Source organism: Bicyclus anynana, chromosome 26 (genome assembly GCF_947172395.1).
Source record: "Bicyclus anynana chromosome 26, ilBicAnyn1.1, whole genome shotgun sequence".
Classification (NCBI taxonomy): Eukaryota; Metazoa; Arthropoda; class Insecta; order Lepidoptera; family Nymphalidae; genus Bicyclus; species Bicyclus anynana.
The window spans coordinates 1,448,404-1,470,865 of NC_069108.1; the positions used below are offsets into that span (position 1 = coordinate 1,448,404).

General features: G+C 38.8%; 1 protein-coding gene and 1 long non-coding RNA gene across 3 annotated transcripts; one reads left to right on the forward strand and one right to left on the reverse strand.

Annotated features, from left to right (window-relative positions):
- Positions 1-7,923: 7,923 nt before the first annotated feature.
- On the forward strand, positions 7,924-9,636 carry LOC128199551 (uncharacterized). Its single transcript, XR_008252159.1, has 2 exons — positions 7,924-8,415; positions 9,218-9,636. It is a non-coding gene; the product is annotated as an uncharacterized LOC128199551 (long non-coding RNA).
- Positions 9,637-11,536: 1,900 nt separating this feature from the next.
- LOC112045536 (zinc finger protein 816) lies at positions 11,537-20,640 on the reverse strand. Of its 2 annotated transcripts, XM_052889586.1 has the most exons (8): positions 20,387-20,640; positions 19,286-19,460; positions 18,998-19,090; positions 18,776-18,910; positions 18,150-18,599; positions 16,784-16,992; positions 16,613-16,674; positions 11,537-15,370 (listed from the first exon to the last, which is right to left on the reverse strand). In XM_052889586.1, exons 1-8 carry the CDS (start codon positions 20,476-20,478, stop codon positions 14,037-14,039), a joined length of 2,550 nt encoding a protein of 849 aa, XP_052745546.1. In that variant the 5' UTR covers positions 20,479-20,640; the 3' UTR covers positions 11,537-14,036. The 2 variants fall into 2 exon arrangements, with proteins under 2 accessions (XP_052745546.1, XP_052745547.1); XM_052889587.1 differs by lacking the exon at positions 16,613-16,674 and having other exon boundaries at positions 15,191-15,370.
- Between the last annotated feature and the right edge of the window lie 1,822 nt (positions 20,641-22,462).

Sequence of the window (22,462 nt, forward strand, 5' to 3'; positions counted from 1 at the left end):
TTAATTCGAAATGCTATTGATTCAAGTTTGTTTTGATTTTTCATTTTTTTATATATATATTCGATAGAACAACTGTTGAAAAGTATCAAGAACTATAGATCTGAGGTATCTGCATCGATACCACCTGCTATTTGAGCTGTTTTAAAATTTTATACTATTTTATTAATTTTAAATTAGGTATTAATTAATTTTGACATTTAATCCTTCCTATAAATTTGACATATAATTATATAAATGTTATGTGCGCTTATCTATACTTCTATATTTATATTATAAAGCTGAAGAGTTTGTTTGGTTGAACGCGCTAATCTCAGGAACTACTGGTCCGATTTGAAAAATTCTTTCAGTGTTAGATAGCTCATTTACCGAGGAAGGCTATAGGCTATATTTTATCCCCGTATTCCTACGGGAACGGGAACCACGCAGGTGAAACCGCGCGGCATCTACTAGTTGTTTATAAGCGTATCAGAATTCTTTAATATGTGTTATTTTATTTATTAACGTTTCATATGTGTATTGTTGGCGTGCTTTATATAAATTAACTAGCGGACCCGGTCAAGCTTCGTTTTGACATAAGTGCACTTATTCTCTATCCCTACTCTACCCTACCCTACCCCTACCCTACCCTACCCCTACCCTACCCTACCCCTACCCTACCCCTACCCTACCCTACCCCTACCCCTACCCTACCCCTACCCTACCCCTACCGCTTGACTCTTAAACGTTTGTATGGGAAATAGAAAAGGGCAGTTTTTAGGGTTTCCCCGGAAATTATTTGATTTTTTCTCACCTTTTAAACCTTCCCAATACCTCTACGAACATTTCAAGACCAAGATAAGATAAATCCGTTAAGCCGTTCTCGAGTTTTAGCGAGACTAACGAACAGCAATTCATTTCTATATATATAGATAGATAGATAAATAAAAATTAAAAAAAAAAATAAGAGATGGGTATAAAGTAACTTTGCTCGTTGAGCCGGTAGCGCTGGGCGGCGGGCTGGAAGGCGCAGTCAGGGCTGGGCGCGCCGGAGTCCACGCTCAGCAGCGAGCTGGCTGCGAACGGGTGACCAGTATCCGGGGACTCCTGCCAAATATAGAAAAACTAGCGGACGCCTACGACTTCGTCCGCGTGGAATTTAGTTTTCCACAAATCCCTCGGAAACCATGGAATTTTCCAGGATAAAAAGTAGCCTATGTGTTAATCCAGGCTATAATATATCTCAATACCAAATTTCAGCTAATTCGGTTCAGTAGTCGAGGCGTGAAAGAGTAACAAACATTCATATCATCAAAATCATCAGTTTTCGCAAATCTCGGGAAACCATGGATTTTTTCGGGATAAAAAGTAGCCTATGTGTTAATCCAGAGTAAAATCTATCTCCATTCCAAATTACAGCCAAATCGCTTCATTATTAGCGGCGTTAAAGAGTAACAAAAATCCAAACATATTAACCCACATTACACCTCGTTGAGCCAAGTCACCAATATAGCAACTAGGTGTAACGAGCTGAAGGGCGGGGACATTGGGGTCCCACTGTGCAGTAACGGCAACCCCGCACGCAGTGTTGGTCGACCCCCCACCAGGTGGACTCAGTATCGTGATGTTTGGAAGTCCCTACAAAAGGCCTATGTCCTGCAGTGGACGTCCATCGGCTGATATGATGATATCACAATATATATGTACGAGTATCATCATTATCAACCCATATTCGGCTCACTGCTGAGCACGAGTCTCTCAGAATGAGAGGGGTTAGGCCAATAGTACACCACCAGTACCAGAGAATTAAGAACATTCTCTGGTATGCAGGTTTCCTCACGATGTTTTCCTTCAACGCTTGAGACACGTGATATTTAATTTCTTGAAATGCACACAACATATTATGTGCATTTCAAGAAATATGATACACGTATCTGTACTAACAGTATAGGTAATCTCTGGATCTACTAACAGATTTTGAAAATTCTTTTACTAATAGAAAGAAAACTCTGCGTGATCGCATCAGGAATGAGGAGATCGGCAGACGAACCAAAGTCACTAACATAGCTCAGCGAGTCGCGAAGCTGAAGTGGCAATGGGCGGGCCACATCGAATCAATCAATCAATCAATCAATCAACCCCAACGTCCATCGAAGAGCCGATGGACGTTGGGGTCCCAAGGTGCTGGAATGGCGACCCCGCACCGGACAGCGCAGTGTTGGTCGATCCCCCACTAGGTGGACCGAGGATATCAAGCGGGTTGCAGGGAGCCGCTGGATGCTGGCAGCTCGAGATCGTTGCGGGGGACAAGAGGCCTTTGTCCAGCAGTGGACGTCTATCGACTGATAAGGTAAGGTAATAGAAAGCCGCTACGCTATCATAAGCATACAATAATCCAATAATAATTACTTGAACTTACCAGTGATTTAAACTTGGGCAGCTCATCGCTAGAGAACCGGACGCTGTGGTTGTTCCGCGGCTTCTGTGTCTGGAACATCTTCAGTGACATCTCGCGGCTCCCTGGAGATCATATGACGCGTTAGGCCTGAACGTCTTAACGTCCCCCCCCCCTCCCCCGAATAGTCTAAAATCATCATGATTATCAACCCATATGTGGCTCACTGCTGAGCTCGAGTCTCTTCTCAGAATGAGAGGGGTTAGGTTAGGTTAATAGCTGGACCAATGCGGATTGGCAAACTTCACACACAGACAGAATTAAGAAAATTCTCTGGTATACAGGTTGGGTAAGCCTTAATGTCCCATTGAGGAGCCTACGGCACTTACACAATCAGAGGAAAACCCTTAGACAGAGAAATTCGAACCGTTAACCGTTAGGTCTTAACGTATTAAGACAACCCCCCAAATAACCTACAATCATCATCATTATCAACCCATATTCGGCTCACTGCTGAGCTCGAGTCTCTTCTCAGAATGAGAGGGGTTAGGTCAATAGTTGGATCAATGTGGATTGGCAGACTTCACACACGGATAGTATTAAGAAAATTCTCTGGTATGCAGGTTGGGTAAGGTCCCCGATATCTGACGTCACCCGGACGTGGGTATTTTAACTCACGATCTAGGGGGTGCAGCCAGTGGCGTTCATAAGGTTTTTAACTAGGGTATGCACTATAAGTAAAAATTGGAAAATTCCTTGTCCAAGTATGTGTTTTGTGTCCCAACATAAGTTTGTATTGCGTCCTTACAATGCATTTACAATGCATTGTTTTTTATTCGTTACAAGTTAGCCTTTAACTACAATGTCACCTGATGTTAAGTGAAGATGGAAGAGGGCTAACTTGTTAGGAGGAGGATGAAAATCCACAGCCCTTTCGGTTTCTACACGGCATCGTACCGGAACGCTAAACGCTTGGCGGTACGTCTTTGCCGGTAGGGTGGCAACTAGCCTAGTTAGCCCTACAATCTCACCTGATGGTAAGTGGTGATCTAATCTAAGAGATGGAAGCGGGCTAACTTGTTAGGGGGAGATTGAAAAATTAACTAGCCTAGTTAGCCCTACAATCTCACCTGATGGTAAGTGGTGATCTAATCTAAGAGATGGAAGCGGGCTAACTTGTTAGAAGTAGGATGAAAAAAGGACCCTTTCGGTTGCCACACGACATTGTACCGTAACGCTAAATCGTTTGGCGGTACGTCTTTGCCGGTGGGGTGAGACAAGACCTAGACCAATTAAGAAAGCTTCAATCGACCCAGCCGGAGATCGAACTCAGGACCGTTTTGTAAGTCCACCGCGCATACCACTGCCCCACGGAGGCGGTTTCTATGCAAACAGGTACCTACCAGAACCACCCCCAAAACACAATGTAGTATTTTCGTTTTTTGATCACCTAGATCATAAAAAACAATATCTAACCAGGTGGACTGAAGACATCAAGCTATTCGCAGGAATTCGATGGATGTAGGCAAGGGCCGATTCAGCAATTTTGCCGCCCTTTTAAATACACCAAAAATACTTTTTATTATTATTATAATGTTAGAATAATATAGAGCCGTGATAGTCCAGATATAACCACTGTCTCCAAACCCGGAGGGTGTGGGTTCAAATCCGGTCCGGGGCATGCACCTCTAACTTTTCAGTTGTGTGCATTTTAAAATTAAATATCACGTGTCTCTAACGGCGAAGGAAAAACATCGTGAAGAAACCTGCATACCAGAGAATTTTCTCAATTATCTGCGTGTGTGGACTATCGGGCTAACCCCTCTCATTCTGCGAGGAGACTCGAGCTCAGCAGTGAGCCGACTATGGGTTAATAATGATTTTGATGATATTGTTAGAATAGTATAGTTTTTTTGAGCCTAGTATGTTATGTAAAAATACTAAACTACCTAGTTGAAAGAAATAAAATAAGTCAAAGTTGTCGCACTTCATTTTTGCCGCTTTGGGCAAATGCCTCGCTAGCCCCCCCTGGATGAGGCCCTGGATCCAGGCGGCTGGTCGTGGTGTTCGAAAGGCCTTTCAAATACTATTCTATAGACGTCCATGGGTCGATTTGATGACGATGAATATGAATAAACGAAATAAATGAATATAAAACTAAATACAAATAGAACTTACCGACGTCAAACCGAGCTAGTTGTGTTCGAGCGCCATTTTCCGTGAAATTTTCGTACATCGCGACGGGGGACGGGAAATCATTGAATTCACAGGGTGTTCACATTTCTTATAAATTAAAAAATAGCCACCTTTGTTTGCCTCTATTTTGGCGTTTCCTATTAGCAAAAATTTTATCTATAATATAAAGATGAATCGCAAAATGCGTTGGTAAGCGCATAACTCAATAACGCCTGGACCAATTTGGCCAATTATTTTTTTTAAATGTTCGTTGTAGTTCTAGGATGGTTTTTACGGGGAGAAAAATTTAAAAAGACTGAATAAAAATTTATACTTCCATACAAACGATTCATAATTTGAATTTTAATATGTATAGGGTAGGGGTAGGGTGGGGATAGGGTAGAGGTAGGGTAGGGGTAGGGTCGACGTAGGGTAGGTGTAGGGTTGGAGTAGGTAGGTAAGGGTATGGAAGAAGTGCACAAAAGTCAAAGCGAAGCTTGACCGGGTCCGCTAGTTATATATAAAATATTTGCCAATACAATAACTGGCGAGGGTGGTAGACTATTAGCCTAACCTCTCACATTCTGAGAGCAGACTCGTGCTCAACAGTGAGCCGAATCTTATGATGATGATGATGATGATGAGCAAAAATGATGTACGACGGAATTGTTCGCAATGATGACGTCGCGTAGTCCTCTGCAAGACGAAAAGTGAGTATTGATTTTTGAATATCGGACCCCCCACAGTTCACTTCATTTAGTTTCCCGTTCTCGTGGATAAAATGTAGTCTGTGACTCGCTTATAATGTAGCTTTCCATTAAGGAAATAATTTTTAAAATCGGTTTAGTGCTTTAGACATGAAAACTTAACTACATTATTTGACTGTGTCGCTTTTAAAATCGGTCCGTTACTTTCGAGGCCTATACGTAACAAATAAACGTTAAAAATCTTACCTCTTTAAATAATATTAGCTGACGCCGTGCGTTTCACCCGCGTAGTTCCCGTTCCCGTAGGAATACGAAAATAATATAATATATATCCTATAGCCTTCCTCGATAAATGGGCTATCTAACACTGAAAGAATTTTTCAAATCGGACCAAGTAGTTCCTGATATAAGCACGTTCAAACAAACAAACTCTTCAGTTTCATGATATTGTTATAGAAGTTAGGATTCCGCGCTAAATGATCAGATCAGATTTCGGAGCACTCTGTATCTGTGAGCTAACAAGCCGTACTTGGTACGGCCGCGTGCATCGTAAAAAATAAAAACATAACCTAGCGATTGCCAATGATCTGCCGAGTTCGGATGGCGTTGTGCCATGGCGAACAATTACGTGATTTTTTTATTATTTTATTTTTTTTGTTCTTTTACCAGTTAGCCCTTGACTACAATCACACCTGATGGTAAGTGATATTTATATTTTATGTAAATATCACTTACCTTTATACCTTTATTACCTTTATTTTACCTTTATATTTTAATTCGACGTGTATATTTTTGGAGATTACTCCATATAAATCCATTTTTCATATATAGCCCCCCGGTATGAAAAAAATATGGGCAGTAAAATTCGATGAACGAATGACAGCGTTGCGTTTTTGTGCGCACTTTTCACTGTTGGCGGGCGCGCACGCCGCGGCCTGCTGCTCCTCGGTTGCGCACCTTTCACTTTCAGGCGTACCGAGACGTACAGTGTATGTACTACACCTATGTAGACAGTCGATATGAAAGAGTAAACTCCATTGGTGCGTCGGAGCTGACGCATACTTTTTTAAACGTTTGTTACTATATAACTTCAAGATTTACAAACCAATTTCAAAAATTACTGTTTGGTTGAATATACAACTTCCAGATTGGTCCCATTAATTTTTCACGAAAATCGGTTCAGTAGTTTTGTGTTAAAATCAAAATAACTGAAATAAGTGAACGAAATTGCCCGTACTGTGGCGTTTACGGTCACTATGCTAGGACACACTAAAAACAGAAAAATAAAATCTACTTCAATGATGCATTAAGAAGCGAAAAATAACATCGCACCTATGTCCTTGCCATTGATCGGTTTGAAGGCGGTGCAAATAAACAAAATGAACTGTAAGAGCGTATTTAGCTTTTTAGATTAATGCATCTTTGAAGTCGGTTCAATTATTTTTGTTAAAAAAATTTATTTTTTACCGACTTCAAAAAAGGAGGAGGTTTTCAACTCGTTGCGTATTTTATTTCTTTAATGTTTGTTACATAATAACTTCATCATTCGTCATTTATTAACCATTTTTTATTTATTTTTTGTTTGTAAGAGTATACTTCCAGGTTGGTCCATCCATTATACAATAAAGTAAATGTCATAAAATTTATTTTCTAGGAATCCGTTATAGCTATAGGCCTTCTCGACAAACCAAGCTTTCAGTTTCTTTCTAGACGTATATTCATCAATTTATACCCTAATTTTTAAATTGTTTGGTAGATAGAAAGTCATTGACCAACATAATGTTTAAATTATTATTTATCCCGGAAAAATCCATAGTTCCTGCGTGATAAGTGAAAAAATGAATTTATTTGGAGACGCGGGCGTCCGCTAGAATTAAATAGTTTTCGAAAAAATCGTAGCGCAGGAACTTGGGAGCTATTGCATAAACCCGACCACCGTTTTGACAGTAGTTCGGCGAAGGTAAAATTATAACGTCGAAACACGCTAACTTACCGATAGACACGCTCAGTTTGCAAATATAAACCTGATAAACCCTTTACTGGATTGCTCTTATTTGGAATGAAATAGCTCTCGTCGTCATCAACCCATATTCGGCTCACTGCTGAGCTCGAGTCTCCTCTCAGAATGAGAGGGGTTAGGCCAATAGTCTACCACGCTGGCCCAATGCGGATTGGCAGACTTCACACACGCAGAGTATTAAGATAATTCTCTGGTATGCAGGTTTCCTCACGATGTTTTCCTTCACCGATTGAGACACGTGATATTTAATTTCTTAAAATGCACACAACTGAAAAGTTGGAGGTGCATGCCCCGGACCGGATTCGAACCCACACCCTCCAGAATCGGAGGCAGAGGTCATATCCACTGGGCTATCACGGCTCTTTTGAAATAGCTCTATGTCCTTTATATTTTTGACGGCCTTTGCAGTCTTAGTGCAGTCGAGCATAGTAGTTGACCCATATAAAAAATATAAACAATTTGACGGCCTCCGTGGCACAGTGGTATGCGCGGTGGATTTACAAACCTGAGTTCGATTCCCGGCTAGGCAGATTGAGATTTTCTTAATTGGTCCACGTCAGGCTTCCTACCGGTCTACCCTTCCGGCGTAGACGTATCGCCAAGCGATTTAGCGTTCCGGTACCATGCCGTGTAGAACCCGAAAGGGGTGTGGATTTTCATCCCCCTCCTAACAAGTAAGCCCGCTTCCGTCTTACGGTGGAATTCATAGTCGTAGTAGGGGGCCCCTAAGGGGATTATTCAGCCGCTATGTGTCGAATTCAACCCCTACGCGTTTCATAGACAAAAGAAACCCCTCATTTGAGAGGAGCTGGCGGCTGACTGCTGAATTACCGATATTTGTCAGCCAAACCATCCCCTGGCATTTTTTTTTGTTGTTAATCGTGATTTATTTATTAGAAAGTGGACGTTATAAGTGAAGTTATAAACAGCGAGTTATATCAGTGCCCAAAATATATATTCGCAATTTCGTAAACCCAGTATAATACTATGGCGATATGGAATGTACGAAAGATTCTCATATTAGGCATAATATGCCTCTGTTTGATGAAGAATGAACACAGAAGACCAAGAGAGGAATACCAATACCGCTAGTATTATACATTCTAGCAGCACTTCAATTCTATGTAACGGGATGTTATCAGGTACGTACCTTTGTTCATTATCAATAATTTTTTGTTCATGAAGACGCCGCGCGGTTTCACCCTGTGTGGTTCCCATTTCCGTAAGAATATGGGGATAAAATATAGCCTATAGAGCTCGGGAATAGTGTAGCTTCCCAACAGTGAAAGAATTTTTTAAATTGGTTCAGTAGTTCCAGAGCCTATTCAAAACATACAAACAAACAAATCTTTCCTGTTTCTATTATTAGTAAAGATAAATTAGGAGTAGATATAAAACCAATTAGCCCAGTGGGTATGACCCCTGCCTTTGATTATGATGGTGTAGGTTCCCAACAGTGATAGAATCTTTCAAATCAGTTCAGTAGTTACAGATCCTATTCAAAACAAACAAACAAATTTTTCCTGTTTATAATATTAGTATAGATAAATTAGGAGTAGTACAAAATCCATATAGCCCAGTTGATATGACCTCTGCCTTCTATTCGGAGGGTGTAGGTTCAAATGCTGTCTGAAACATGCACCTCCAAATCATTTCAGTTATGTGCATTTTATGAATTTAAATGTATATTACATGTCTCATACGGTGAAGGAAAAACATTGTCTCTACATGTGTGAAGTCTGCCAATTCACATTGGGCCAGCGTGGTGGACCTTATCCCTCTCATTCTGAGAGGAGACTCATGCTTTACATACTCATGATGAAGAATTTAATTAGTTTGTTTGTTTGTAATCTAACCTATATAAATGTTAGGTATACCTATCTAGTTTTGATTTAGGAAATATATAACCAACATGAATGTAACCAACATAATGTTTATTTTCAGACTGTATGTGCAGTCCATCAAGCATTCTATGAAATAACAGAAATGCCACAAGTCAAGCTGTATTGATGGCACGCATAGGTATACATATAAACAACCCCGGAGGACCCTATGCACAGATTTAAAGAAACCGGCTATCATGGCAGGGAATAGCAGTGATGAGCTCTGAGAATACTGTTTTACCAAGAATACTGAGAATACTTTGGTTCTTGAAAATCTGAGTTTTCAGATCACAGTAATTGGAAGACCCACATACCTTGAAAAGTCAGCAGCATTTAATATCGAGGTAGTAGGAGTGAGTGCAGTATGTTGTAAGGTGGTCACTCACTCTGAAGTCCATAACAATAGAAAATGTATACAAATCTTAATTGAATGAAATTTATTGATTCACATCTTTAATAAAGATAATTATTAAATGTTTACTTCTGCATTTTTCATTTAAGTCTGGCCCTATATAAAAAAAACAATAATAACAATAAGTTATATGTAAATTATGTATTTATTGTTGTTATTAATTAAACTTTGTATCAAAAGGATATAGGTTTGAATTTAGAATTGCAATAAGTACTGTGTGGTTCATTATTATCAGCCCATTACCGGGCCAAGCCTACCTCCTAAATATATAATATTATGTGATCTAAAGCTTTGTGAAACGCAATTTTACCACTATTCCTAAGGATAAGCTACACTTATATTTATTTACTGCACTTACTATAAATTGTAAGAAAATACAGCATAATAGTACCTACTTGTAATTATTAAGATAATTATAGGTGGTTTTGAGTAAAATAAACAAATTTCCTCTTACAATATTTTTTTTATTTCAAGTAGGATTCCACATTACAAAAGTATAAAATATCAAACTACATAGTAAATAGTATGCTTGGGATTTCTCTGCGTGATCGTATCACAAATGAGAAGATCCGCAGACAAACCAAAGTCACATAGGTAGCACAGCGAGTCGTGAAGCTGAAGTGGCAATGGGCAGGCCACATAGTTCGAAGAGCCGATGAAATCGCAGTGTTGGTCGAACCCCCACTAGGTGGACCGAGGGCATCAAGCGGGTTGCAGGGAGCCGCTGGACGCTGGCGGCTCGAGACCGTTGTGTTTGAAAGTCCATGCAAGACGGCTATGTCCAGCAGTGGACGTCCATCGGCTGATAATTTTGTATATGATCATGTTCGTCCACATAACTTCAATATTTTTCTAACAACTCCTTCTTGTGAGAAAGAAACTTTTTGATAAAATTGATCTATTGTACACTTGAACGAATTAAATTTTACTGCGATAAATAAAAACAAAAAGTAAATGAAAATATTAGAAACTCAATTATTTTGTAAAATGTCAAAGAATTAACAAAATACGTCTCTCTGTGGTTGTGTCACAGAATTTTCAAAGATCTAATGTAAAATCATAGACAACATTTGCTTGAAACTCCAGTCACCTAGGGGCTCTCCAATAGTTTGTTTATGAAATGCAATGAAGGATGATTCAATAGTCAGCCCCTGGGTGAATACTGAATATTGGTTTGTGGGGGATTGTTCACTTCACGACTATGAATTCCAGGGTTAGACTGCATCATCACTTACCATCAGGTGAGATTGCAGTCAAGGACTAACTTGTAAAAAATTTATAAAAAAAATTCGTTTACTACATGGAATAAGGGTCCGAAAAATATCGATATCAATTAATAAAAGTTAAGGATTTCTTATAAAATACCGACCGAATTGAGAACCTCCTCCTTTTTGAAGTCGGTTAAAAACTCAATTTAAATATCACGTATTATCAAATTTTCCAAACGTCACACTTGATGTACTAAACTAACTAATTTTTAAATAATATTTTTGTCAAACGCTCCGTTTGTAAGGGATTTATTATACTAACGTCATGAAACAGTTAAAATACAGACCATCATGGCCGACAGGCGTTTTGGCTCGTTTTGTCAAAAACATATTTAAAAACTAAAATTTTCATGTCTCAAAAAAATATGAAAAACAAAAATTTCAATCTAGTAGAACGATAAAATGAACAATTTAAGAAAAAAGTGTCAACTAGCCTATTCGTCGAATCTCGATGTATTGAGACCCTGGGAAGCTATCTCGACTATTTTCACAATGAGGTCTGTCTGTCTGTAAAAGTACTTACATATAAAGACACCCAAAGGTATGTATGTATGTAACCCTCTTATAATTTTGAACGGCTTAACCGATGTGAACGAAATAGGCAACATATAAGAGGACTTTACCAAACCAAGATTTAATTAAAAAAAAATCATTTAAACCTATTCGGACAAGTATATTTAGAGAAATTAAAGATTTAAAATTATTATTATTATTTATTTATACACCACATAAGAAAAAACATAATAACACAGAAAAAAAGTATAGTACAAAATATCCAAGATTTGTTTTTTTTTTAATAACTTTAAAACTGACAAACTTTATTAAACATTATTAACATTCGGTAAAAAGTGCACATCCAGTATGGCAAGAGTATCGCCGTGGTCGTCGTTACCAACCCATATTCGGCTCACTTCTGAGCTCGAGTCTCCTCTCAGAATGAGAGGGGTTAGGCCAATAGTCCACCACGCTGGCCCAATGCGGATTGGCAGACTTCACACACGCAGAGAATTGACTAAATTCTCTGGTATGCAGGTTTCCTCACGATGTTTTCCTTCACCGTTTGAGACACGTGATATTTAATTTCTTATGCACACAACTGAAAAGTCGACGGCCTCCGTGGCGCAGTGGTATGCACGGTGGATTTACAAAACGGAGGTCCTGGGTTCGATCCCCGGCTGGGCAGATTGAGATTTTTTTAATTGGTCCAGGTCTGGCTGGTGGGAGGCTTCGGCCGTGGCTAGTTACCACCCTTCCGGCGTAGACGTATCGCCAAGCGATTTAGCGTTCCGGTACGATGCTGTGTAGAAACTGATAGGGGTGTGGATTTCCATCCCATAACAAGTTAGCCCGCTTCCATCTTAGACTGCATCATCACTTACCATCAGGTGAGATTGTAGTCAAGTGCTTACTTGTAAAGAATAAAAAAAACGCAATTGGTGCTACATCATCTTATTTGTAGGGACTTAATACAAGCAATAACAAAAGCTAAGCTTACTTCGGTGCTAAAGTGTTTTAAATTTTAGATTAATAATTAATACTCTTACAATCAGCCGATAGCACATTGGATATGACCTCTGCCTTCGATTCTGGAGGGCGTAGGTTCGAATCCGGTCCGGGGCATGCACCTCTAACTTTTCAGTGTGTGCATTTTAAGAAATTAATTATCACGTGTCTCAAACGGTGAAGGAAAACATCGCGAGGAAACCTGCACACCAGAGAATTATCTTAATTCCCTGCGTGTGTGAAGTCTGCCAATCCGCATTGGGCCAGCGTGGTGGACTATTGGCCTAACCCCTCTCATTCTGAGAGGAGACTCGAGCTCAGCAGTGAGCCGAATATGGGTTGATAATGATGATGATCTTACAATAACACACGAGTAAATAGCAATGTGTTAGTTTACCAGCCTTTCTTGATGAGCACTGTTTACCAACAGAGAAATATGAAGGTAAAAAATGTCTGTCATTTCATAACTTATTTATTTTAAATTATGTATGGTTTGTTTATAAAATGTTATATAAAATATATTAACCATATTTATTTGTTCTGAGATTATTAATCAAATTTATTTACATTAATTTAAGAACAAGTTAGTTTTATTGGATAGAAGCAGGCGTTACTTTGCGGAAGTTCATCATGATTATATAATGATTTATTTATTTTGCTATCATCCGCGAAAATTCGGCGAACCCATGCGACAACGTCACCCAGGTCCGACAAAATACTCTCTACGTACGTTTCACCCCGAAACCGGAGCATCCTCAGGAGATGTTGACTCTACAACGTGCAATTGCGGGTGAAACGTACGTAGAGAGTATTTTGTCGGACCTGGGTGACGTTGTCGCATGGGTTCGCCGAATTTTCGCGGATGATAGCAAAATAAATAAATCATTATATAAGTTAGTTTTAACTATTATTAGGTGTGAAATGACTAATGATTTATATCCTCATTATTAATTTGTTTGTTGGTAAACAGTAATCATCAAGAAAGGCTGTAGTATAGTTTCAAAGTCAGAAAAGTAATCCGTTCTTTTCCGGGTTGAGCGTGAGCTCAAAAGTCGAAAACATCCTACTTATACCAGCATTTCTTGATGAGTTCTGTTTACCAACCAATTAAAAATAAGGGTATAAATCACTAGTCATTTCACACTTAATAATAATTAACTTGTTCTTAAATTAATTATAATAAATTTGATTTGATTAATAAGCTTAGAACAATTAGATATGGTTAATATATTTTATTTAACATTTTATAAACAAACTACATAATTTAAAATAAATAAGTTATGAAAGAATTTTACAAATCGGACCATTCCTGAGATAAGCGCGTTCAAACAAACAAACAAACTCTTCGGCTTTATATATTAGTATAGATAATTACAACATAAAACATTATCAATAGTAACACACACAAAACATTATTGCACAAAATTACTAACGCGACTAGCAGCGTGACGGTGTCCACGCTGCCTAACAAACAACTGAGCTCAAGACATCAAATACCCACTTATTTATACAATCACTGTTGCAACGACTTCGTAAAAAAACCTCCCCTCCACAATATTAATACAATCCGTAATCGAGAAACTCTTTTTCTATTTATTTCTATTACTTTCTACTTCTAACTCTTTTTCTATTTATTTCTATTACTTTCTACTACTAACACTATTTCTATTTATGTACCCCTGATGAATTTTTAGTACTTAGTGATTTTTTTCCATATGCTTCTTAAGGTAACTTTTCTTATCAGATTTATAATCGCATAATTTACAAAAAAACCGCTTTTCACCAGCATGAGATTGCTGCATATGGACCCCTAGCCCACGTTTATAGTTACTTCTGAACTCGCAGAAGTTACAACAGTAAGCGTTCTCAACAGTGTGAGCTCGCATATGTCCCACTAGGCTAGCTTTTGCAGAACATCTAAACTTACACATATCACAAGCGTATGGTTTTTCACCAGTGTGAGTACGCATATGTCCTACTAAAGTACTTGCTGTAGCACATTTGTACTTGCATAAATTACACGAATATGGCTTTTCACGAGTGTGAGTACGTATGTGACCCCTTAGGCTACCTCTTGTAGTACATTTAAAATCACATATATTACATGCGTATGGCTTTTCACCAGTGTGAGTGCGCATGTGTACTACTAAATGATCTGTTTTAGTACATTTGTACTCGCATAATTTACATGAATATGGCTTTTCACCAGTGTGGGTACGCATATGTACTATTAAATTACTTTTCGAAACACATCTATACTCGCACGAGTGACATAAAAAAGGCTTATCACCCATGTGTGCTTTCATGTGTGTCACCAAGGTGGAGTTATGGAGACATTTATAATTACATATTTCACAAGTATAAAGCTTATCAACAGTGTGTTTTCTTATATTGTGTACCATTAATTTACTTTCAGCAGTACATTTATATTTGCACAGCTTACAAGAAAAAGTCTTTTCACCAATGTGAGTTCGCATATGTCTCTCCAGGCTACTTTTTTGGAAACCCTTGAAGTCACAAAACTCGCATGAGAATGGTTTTTCACCAGTGTGCCTTCGCATATGCACCGAAATGTTGCCCTTCCAATTAGATGTGTACTCGCAATGGTTACAAGAAAAAATCTTTTTACCAATGTGAGTTCGCATGTGTCTCGCCAGGCTACTTTTTTGAATACCCTTGAAGTCACAAATCTCACATGAGAATGGTTTTTCACCAGTGTGCCTTCGCATATGCACCACAATGTGGCCCTTCCATTTAGATGTATATTCGCAATGTTTACAAGAATAAGGCATTTTATCATGTTTCTTGAATGTTGTTGTGACGTCATTCTCACTTGTTGCTGGAACTGACACTATCGGATCATGTTCTTTCAATATATTATTTAGTTTAACTTCATGTGTAGATATATTAATGTCTGTACTTTTGTTGCTGCTATCAGATTTATTTAGTTCGCTATCATTTAGGAGTCCTTTTCCACTTTTCTTCAATAAATCGTCTTCGTTAGGTGCAGCTATCACGTGCAATGGAATACCTGTAAGATATTTTTTTATTATTCTCTCATGTCAGTCAGTATAAATAAAGACGACCTCCGTGGCGCAGTGGTATGCGCGGTGGATTTACAAAACGGAGGTCCTGGGTTCGATCCCCGGCTGGGCAGATTGACATTTTCTCAATCAGTCCATGTCTGGCTGGTGGGAGGCTTCAGCCGTGGCCAGTTACCACCCTACTGGCAAAGACTTACCGCCAAGCGATTTAGCGTTCCGGCACGATGCCGTGTAGAAACCAAAAGGGGTGTGGATTTTCATTCTCCTCCTAACAAGTTAGCCCGCTTCCATCTTAGACTGCATCATCACTTAGCATCAGGTGAGATTGTAGTCAAGGGCTAACTTGTAAAGAGTAAAAAAAAAATTATTAACACTCTTCTAGGGAAAAATGTTTGCCGGCGTAGCAAAGTGGCGAAGTAACAATTAAAACTGTGTTATTTCACGTTGTACAAAATTAAATAAATGAAATAAAACGTTGTAGAAAACTTTTTTTAACAAAGTAATAAAGTATGGAAGTAGAATTATCATGATTTTTTAAGATATAAGTAAATTGCCGGGTGGTAAGGGTAAGCCTAAAAAATAAATTTAATTTTATTTATTTTATTTTTTATTTAAGGGTACGCCTAGGCTGGGCATGGGCATTCCCCTTTAGAAAACTCAGAAGTGAATTTAAAAAGATAAGAAAACCAATGTTAAGCAAAGGCTGTTCACAATATTTGTCAGGACAACTTAATTAACAAATCGAAATGTAACCAAAACAAACCCAAGCCAAAAGGCTTGTGACTCTGGGTGTAGGTTTAAGGCTTCATGCCAGAGAATTTTTTTAATTCTCTGCGTGTGTGAAGTCTGTCAATCCGCATTGGTCCAGCGTGGTGGACTAAGGCCTAACCCCTCTCATTCTAGGAGGAGACTCAAGCTCAGCAGTGAGCCGAATATGGGTTGATAACCGAGTAGATTTAAGGGATCCCTTTGGACTAGCCAACACTCACCTTCACTGCTCAAGTTATTCTCCCAACCTATACCAATTAACCCATTAAGGATTATACAACAAAAGTTGTGGACGGGTTGTACGCTACGACACAACTGAAGCTGACCGTACGGCGAGCGCCTTATATTAATAGTCACTCCCGCCCGATCGCTCTCACTCTTTACAGAAACAAGTCGCGCCACCCAGTGTAGGCACGAGCTAACACGAGATATTCCTTTCCTATATGACGCTGCTCACTTACCTGAAGGTAGAGCCAAGTCTGTGGGAGGGGGAGAGTCATCGTCCAGGCTCTGAACTGCATGCCTGTAAAGTATACTTGTGTGAGAATGTATGCAGAGTACTGGGGAGTGGAGCGTACACAGCGGGCAGAGAGGAGGCAAGGCTGGTATGAACACTGCTACAGTATACTGACTTGTGCTCACTGAGGGGCGCCGAGTGCCAGCCAGAGCTCGCAGCTGCAGCAGGCTCACACACTTGTGACGTCACACATTCGCTGTCAGCGTCACTGCTACAGTACATTAACTTGTGCTCAATGAGGGGCGCCGAGTGCCAGCCAGAGCTCGCAGCTGCAGCAGGCTCACACACTTGTGACGTCACACATTCGCTGTCAACATCGCTGGTCTGTTGGACAAAAACATGATATGTTTTTTAAATGGTCTTAAATTGTTCATTATCATTCTACTAGATTAAAAGCAAATTATCATAATTTTTTTTTTTCAGACGTGACTACATAAAAATTTCAATTTTTAAATATTCTTTTGACAATACAAGCCAAAACGCTGTCGGCCATATTGATCTATATTTTATCGTTCATGACGTCACATAAATGCTAAACCTTATCCAAACGGTTTAGTGTTTGTGTGACATCACAAAATGGACGACAGTGCTTATTGCTTGATGTTTGGAAAAAATTATAAAATACAAAACTTTTTAAATTAAGTTTTCCTTGAAATTCTTGACTTTTATTAAATAATATTGAGTAAACAAATCAGAAGTGGATTTTAAAAATAAGGAAACTAATTTAACAAAGATTACGGTTCACAATTTTTGTCAGGACAACTTAATTAACAAATAAAATGTAACCAAAATATCAGACTTCAGAGTAATCTGAGAAGGATTACTCCAAGAGAGATATTGACGGATCGACCGCCACCGGAATACTGCCACCGACCGTACGGCGAGCGACGTCCACCAGCAGTCACCTCCGCCCAATGACTTCCACTCTACACGGATACAACCAGCGCCACCCAGCGTCGGGATGAGCCAACACGAGATAGTCGCGTCATATCCTTCTCAGACTACTTATTTCCTACAATTGTTTATATTAAAGGAGATGGTCTAAAATTGTATGGAGCCCAGGTTCAGCCATTGTAAAAAGAAGATTATTTTTTACTAATCTATGAATTTACTTTAATTCTTTTGAATTGAATTCATTCTCTGCCAAGAACTGCAACACTAATATGGGTAATAATGGCGGATTGATGACGTTTTCGATGCAGTAGTCATTTTGACGTTTGCTGTCAATTGTCATGTCATAGTTGTTTTATAGGCGCCATCTTGATATAACTCAAAAAGTGGGGTTTTCATTTTTTTATTTCTTTATAATTAGTTAGATTTATTCACTTATTTAGATTTTAATGAAATCCTTGTATTTTTAAATTTTAATGATACAAGAGTGGACCTGAAATGGACCATCTCCTTTGTTATGAGTCAACTACCCTATTATATAACATTGCTGTTCTAACACATTAACTTATCAAAATGGACATTTGTCTCACCTGACGGTGCATGGTCATGTGCTCACTGAACTCTTGCTCACTGACAAACTCTCCTAAACAAAGTGCACACGTGACAGTCTCATCTGCAAACATCAACGGATCCTGTATTCTGGTCAAACATGCAACCGTAGACTTCAAAGCTGCTTGCTCCTGTTGGAGGACTTCATCCAGTAGCCTTGGTCTCCACGCTTTGCTGTCGTCAGGTCCATTTGATTCATAAAATTCATTCTTCACTCCCAAGTCTCCATCAGCGAACATAGAGTCAAGACTGTCTTCATTTTTCACAAATTTTTCATCACCACTTTCTGTTTCTTCAGATTCTGTTTGTTCTTCATAATGCTCTTCTACAATGTGTAGGTCACAGTAGTCGGGAGCTATTGTTGTAATCACAAACTTACTTTTTACGAGATTTTGGTCCCGGGTTATTAGTTTAATGTGTAGGTTTGTTATCTGAAACAAGAGAGGAGTATTTTAGTTATAGATGGATGCAATCTTCATGACATCTCTGAAATAAGGTGCGAGTGCACAGGTCATATAAAAATCAAGATGCATGGTGGATGGGATTTGTGTGGGGCGATGTCCCGCCAAAGCAAATATTGACAATACAAGTATGTATTGACACTCACAAGTTCATTTTTCTCAACTAAGCCCTTCATCAGTGAGCGGGTTCTCAAGCTGTCGTCTCTAAATCTGGTGACGTTTATCAGTCTGTGAGCACATCGTACACAAAGTGTTTGTTGCAGGTTCCCTCGATCACACAACTGAAACAACAATGGTGATTAAGTGTTTAACTTTAATATTTATGATTATCTATCTCATATACTTTAAATCACAAGTGAACAACTTACAGGAAGACCAATAAACTGTTGGTATGCCTCATCCAACTTGTATTTACTCATTGGCAACTGCTTGCTGTCACTGTCCAGGCACATTGTGCAGACCTGCAAATATACTACTAGTTATATATAGTATAAATATGCAGCATATAGAAAAATGTATTATTAATTTTTATTATATAGGTTCTAGAGGCAAGAGGCAAAATTCACAGCCCAACACAGAATTTGAACAGACAGATTTGATTTGCTTCTTTGATATACTCTCTAACAATACATGAGATGACATTGTGCAAACATTACCAGCACTGTTGAAGGAATGGCGCCAGGAGCAATCTGCCTCGAGCCACTTTCTGTCTCACTGAAGTCATCACTTAGAAAATGCTGCGAGCAGACCACAGCAGAGTCTGGCAGGTCAGTGTCTTGTTTGCTGAGGGCTCTGAGCCAAGCTGCACGTAGACATGCTTCACTAGGGAAACTGGAAATAACCATTTACTTAAACAAACTGCTTAAATTGCTGCAGACAACAAGTTTCTACTCTAACATTGCTTCTCTCAACAACAAGTCAGTGTTTGCACCTGACGGTCGGCGAGTGACAATGCAGTGCAAGATGAAAGCGTGCCAATGTGTAAGGGGTGAATGACTGACTGGTGATACAGCTTCGCCGGTAGGGCGCTAACTAGCCGCCACCAGACCGGACCTGAGCCGGGACGTGAACCCTGTGAGGCTATACCGTCGTCCGCGGTTGTAAACGACAACTCTGCATTATATAATGATTTATTTATTTTGCTATCATCCGCGAAAATTCGGCGAACCCATGCGACAACGTCACCCAGGTCCGACAAAATACTCTCTACGTACGTTTCACCCCGAAACCGGAGCATCCTCAGGAGATGTTGACTCTACAACGTGCAATTGCAAAGTGTCGTTTTCGACCTTTGCTTCGTCTTTTATAGACCAAAAAGTAGGTGGGGCAAGAGGTGGGCGTTGCCAAGATACTCATAATATAAGCGATTTGAATGCGATGCAAGATAAATCGCTTATATTATGAGTATCTTGGCAACGCCCACCTCTTGCCCCACCTACTTTTTGGTCTATAAAAGACGAAGCAAAGGTCGAAAACGACACTTTGCAATTGCACGTTGTAGAGTCAACATCTCCTGAGGATGCTCCGGTTTCGGGGTGAAACGTACGTAGAGAGTATTTTGTCGGACCTGGGTGACGTTGTCGCATGGGTTCGCCGAATTTTCGCGGATGATAGCAAAATAAATAAATCATTATATAATCATGATGAACTTCCGCAAAGTAACGCCTGCTTCTATCCAAGACAACTCTGCAGTTCGAGTGTAGCTATGTGACGAGTGCGAAGAGACGCACGCTACGAGGCCGCTCAAATACACTCACCCGTGAAAAGTAATCCCCTCGTCCTTGCGTCTGCCCTCTGCTGTGCGCACATTGGCTGCAGTGCTCCTGCAGAAAGGCACACAACACCGCATGTTCAATATTTATGTTCTGCCACTTCTGCTCCCGCCTCGCGACCTCGCGTCTCACAGATCACGCGCTAGCCCAGAAACACTACCAACGGTAGCGTAAACGCATGCGAAATTAGTTTATTTATTAGAAAATTATAACTCAAAACTCCAAAATTTTGATTACGCGAAATAATAAATTTTTTTATAGTTTGACATTGACAGTTGACAACCCAAACACTTGCCAAACACAGATTAAAAACTATAACATTGACCTTGATCTCTATTCATGACTTGACCACAAAGTATCTTTGAAGCGTAGAAGAATTAGAAAATGGAGATGCATCGCACTCAAATTCACGTACAAAATAGTCTGTCGTTTTTTTTTGGAAGGGACAAGGTAAACTCACACATCGAAAATATTTAACACCATTTAAAATTTTCTATGTCCATACGCTCACAACTATAAATTTGACTCGCAATACACACACACGTAATTTTTACACAGCCTAACAAACACATTGCTTAGACTATCCACAGATAAAATACATATATTATTCGATTACTGATCGATGTTTGGCTGTTTTGTCAAAAGAATCGATTCACTTATAAATGGTTTTTATTACAAATTTGATAAAATTAAGGTTTAAATACTTTCTAATGAAACCTTACCCCATCTTTTACTAAACTACAAGATTTTGGCCGTTTTTATGCCATTTAACTACACAAACCGGCATTTTTAGGAAGCTCTTTACACGACGAAAAAGATTACAACAATGAAACTTCGATTCTTTAGCAACAGTTTTTATAAACGCGTTAGATCATAGATTTTTGATCTTTGCCAGAGGGGTAACGGTTAGCGAGACAGGTCCTGTTATTTAAATGGTCTAAGCTTTGAAGTTTTGGCTTGTTTTTTGCTCAATAAATAAAAAAAAAAAAAAAAAAATAGACTTGACTCTAGTTTTATTTTTACAAAAACTGCTTACGGCTCTAAGGGGTAGCTATTTTAAGCCTTATGCATAGATATAGATAGATAACATTTGTAATGAAAACAATACTAAAAAGGATCGATTCTTCAGCCGGAACAGCAAAACATCGATGAAGTAATCGAATATTCTGTATAGACATGTGCTGGTGAGTATTTGTATTTCCCATAACTTCAATGTGATGACGAGACCACTTTTAGGAACTAAACTGCAATAGGTTATTATTTGAAAGAAAAAACTTTTCGTGATTTCATACGAAGTAAATCTAATAGTTCCGACTATCAGTAACACACGTATTTATGTAAGTAAAGACAAACGTTGGAATTTATTATACGTAAAACAATAAAAACAAAAAAAAGGATTTGAGATAAAAACACAATAGGTTTTAGAACATGGGAATTTTTCGAGAAAATAAGCAAAAAGGGTTGTTACAAAAAAATATAATTGTTCAGTAAGATAAAGATAAAATTTTTTCGATGATAGAGAAGATGACAATAGTACAGTATGTTATAAGTGCGATAAGTTGAAAATTACAGCCGAGGCGATATTGCAGCTCGAGCCAAAGGCGTTAGTAAGGCTGTAATTATCAAAGCGCACGTATCTCATACGACGTTTTATAATATTTGCGAGGAAACACACTTTCTGAAAATTAATTTGCATCTTTGCCTGTTTTCGAAGTGCCTCCACCAGCCTTTGTTTTTTTTAAACAAATGCACCAAAAACAGCCCGTACCTATTACTAATAAAGTAAATTAATATTTTAGTGTTTCTGACAATGGTTGATATTTACTGTCAAAATTATTAAAATTAAAGAATTAAATATTTTTTTATTATATTTTATCTCACAAAGTAAATTTTATTCATAAAATGTTGAGAACTTTTCTGACATACAAACTCTTTGCCAAGATTTAAAGATTTGGGTGCGATACTGGTCCATTTATAATTGGTCTGAGATCGCTCAACAAATTTATCTGTTATTTTTGAGGGGGACGAGGTTTAACCCACACATTAAAAATGTTTTAATTT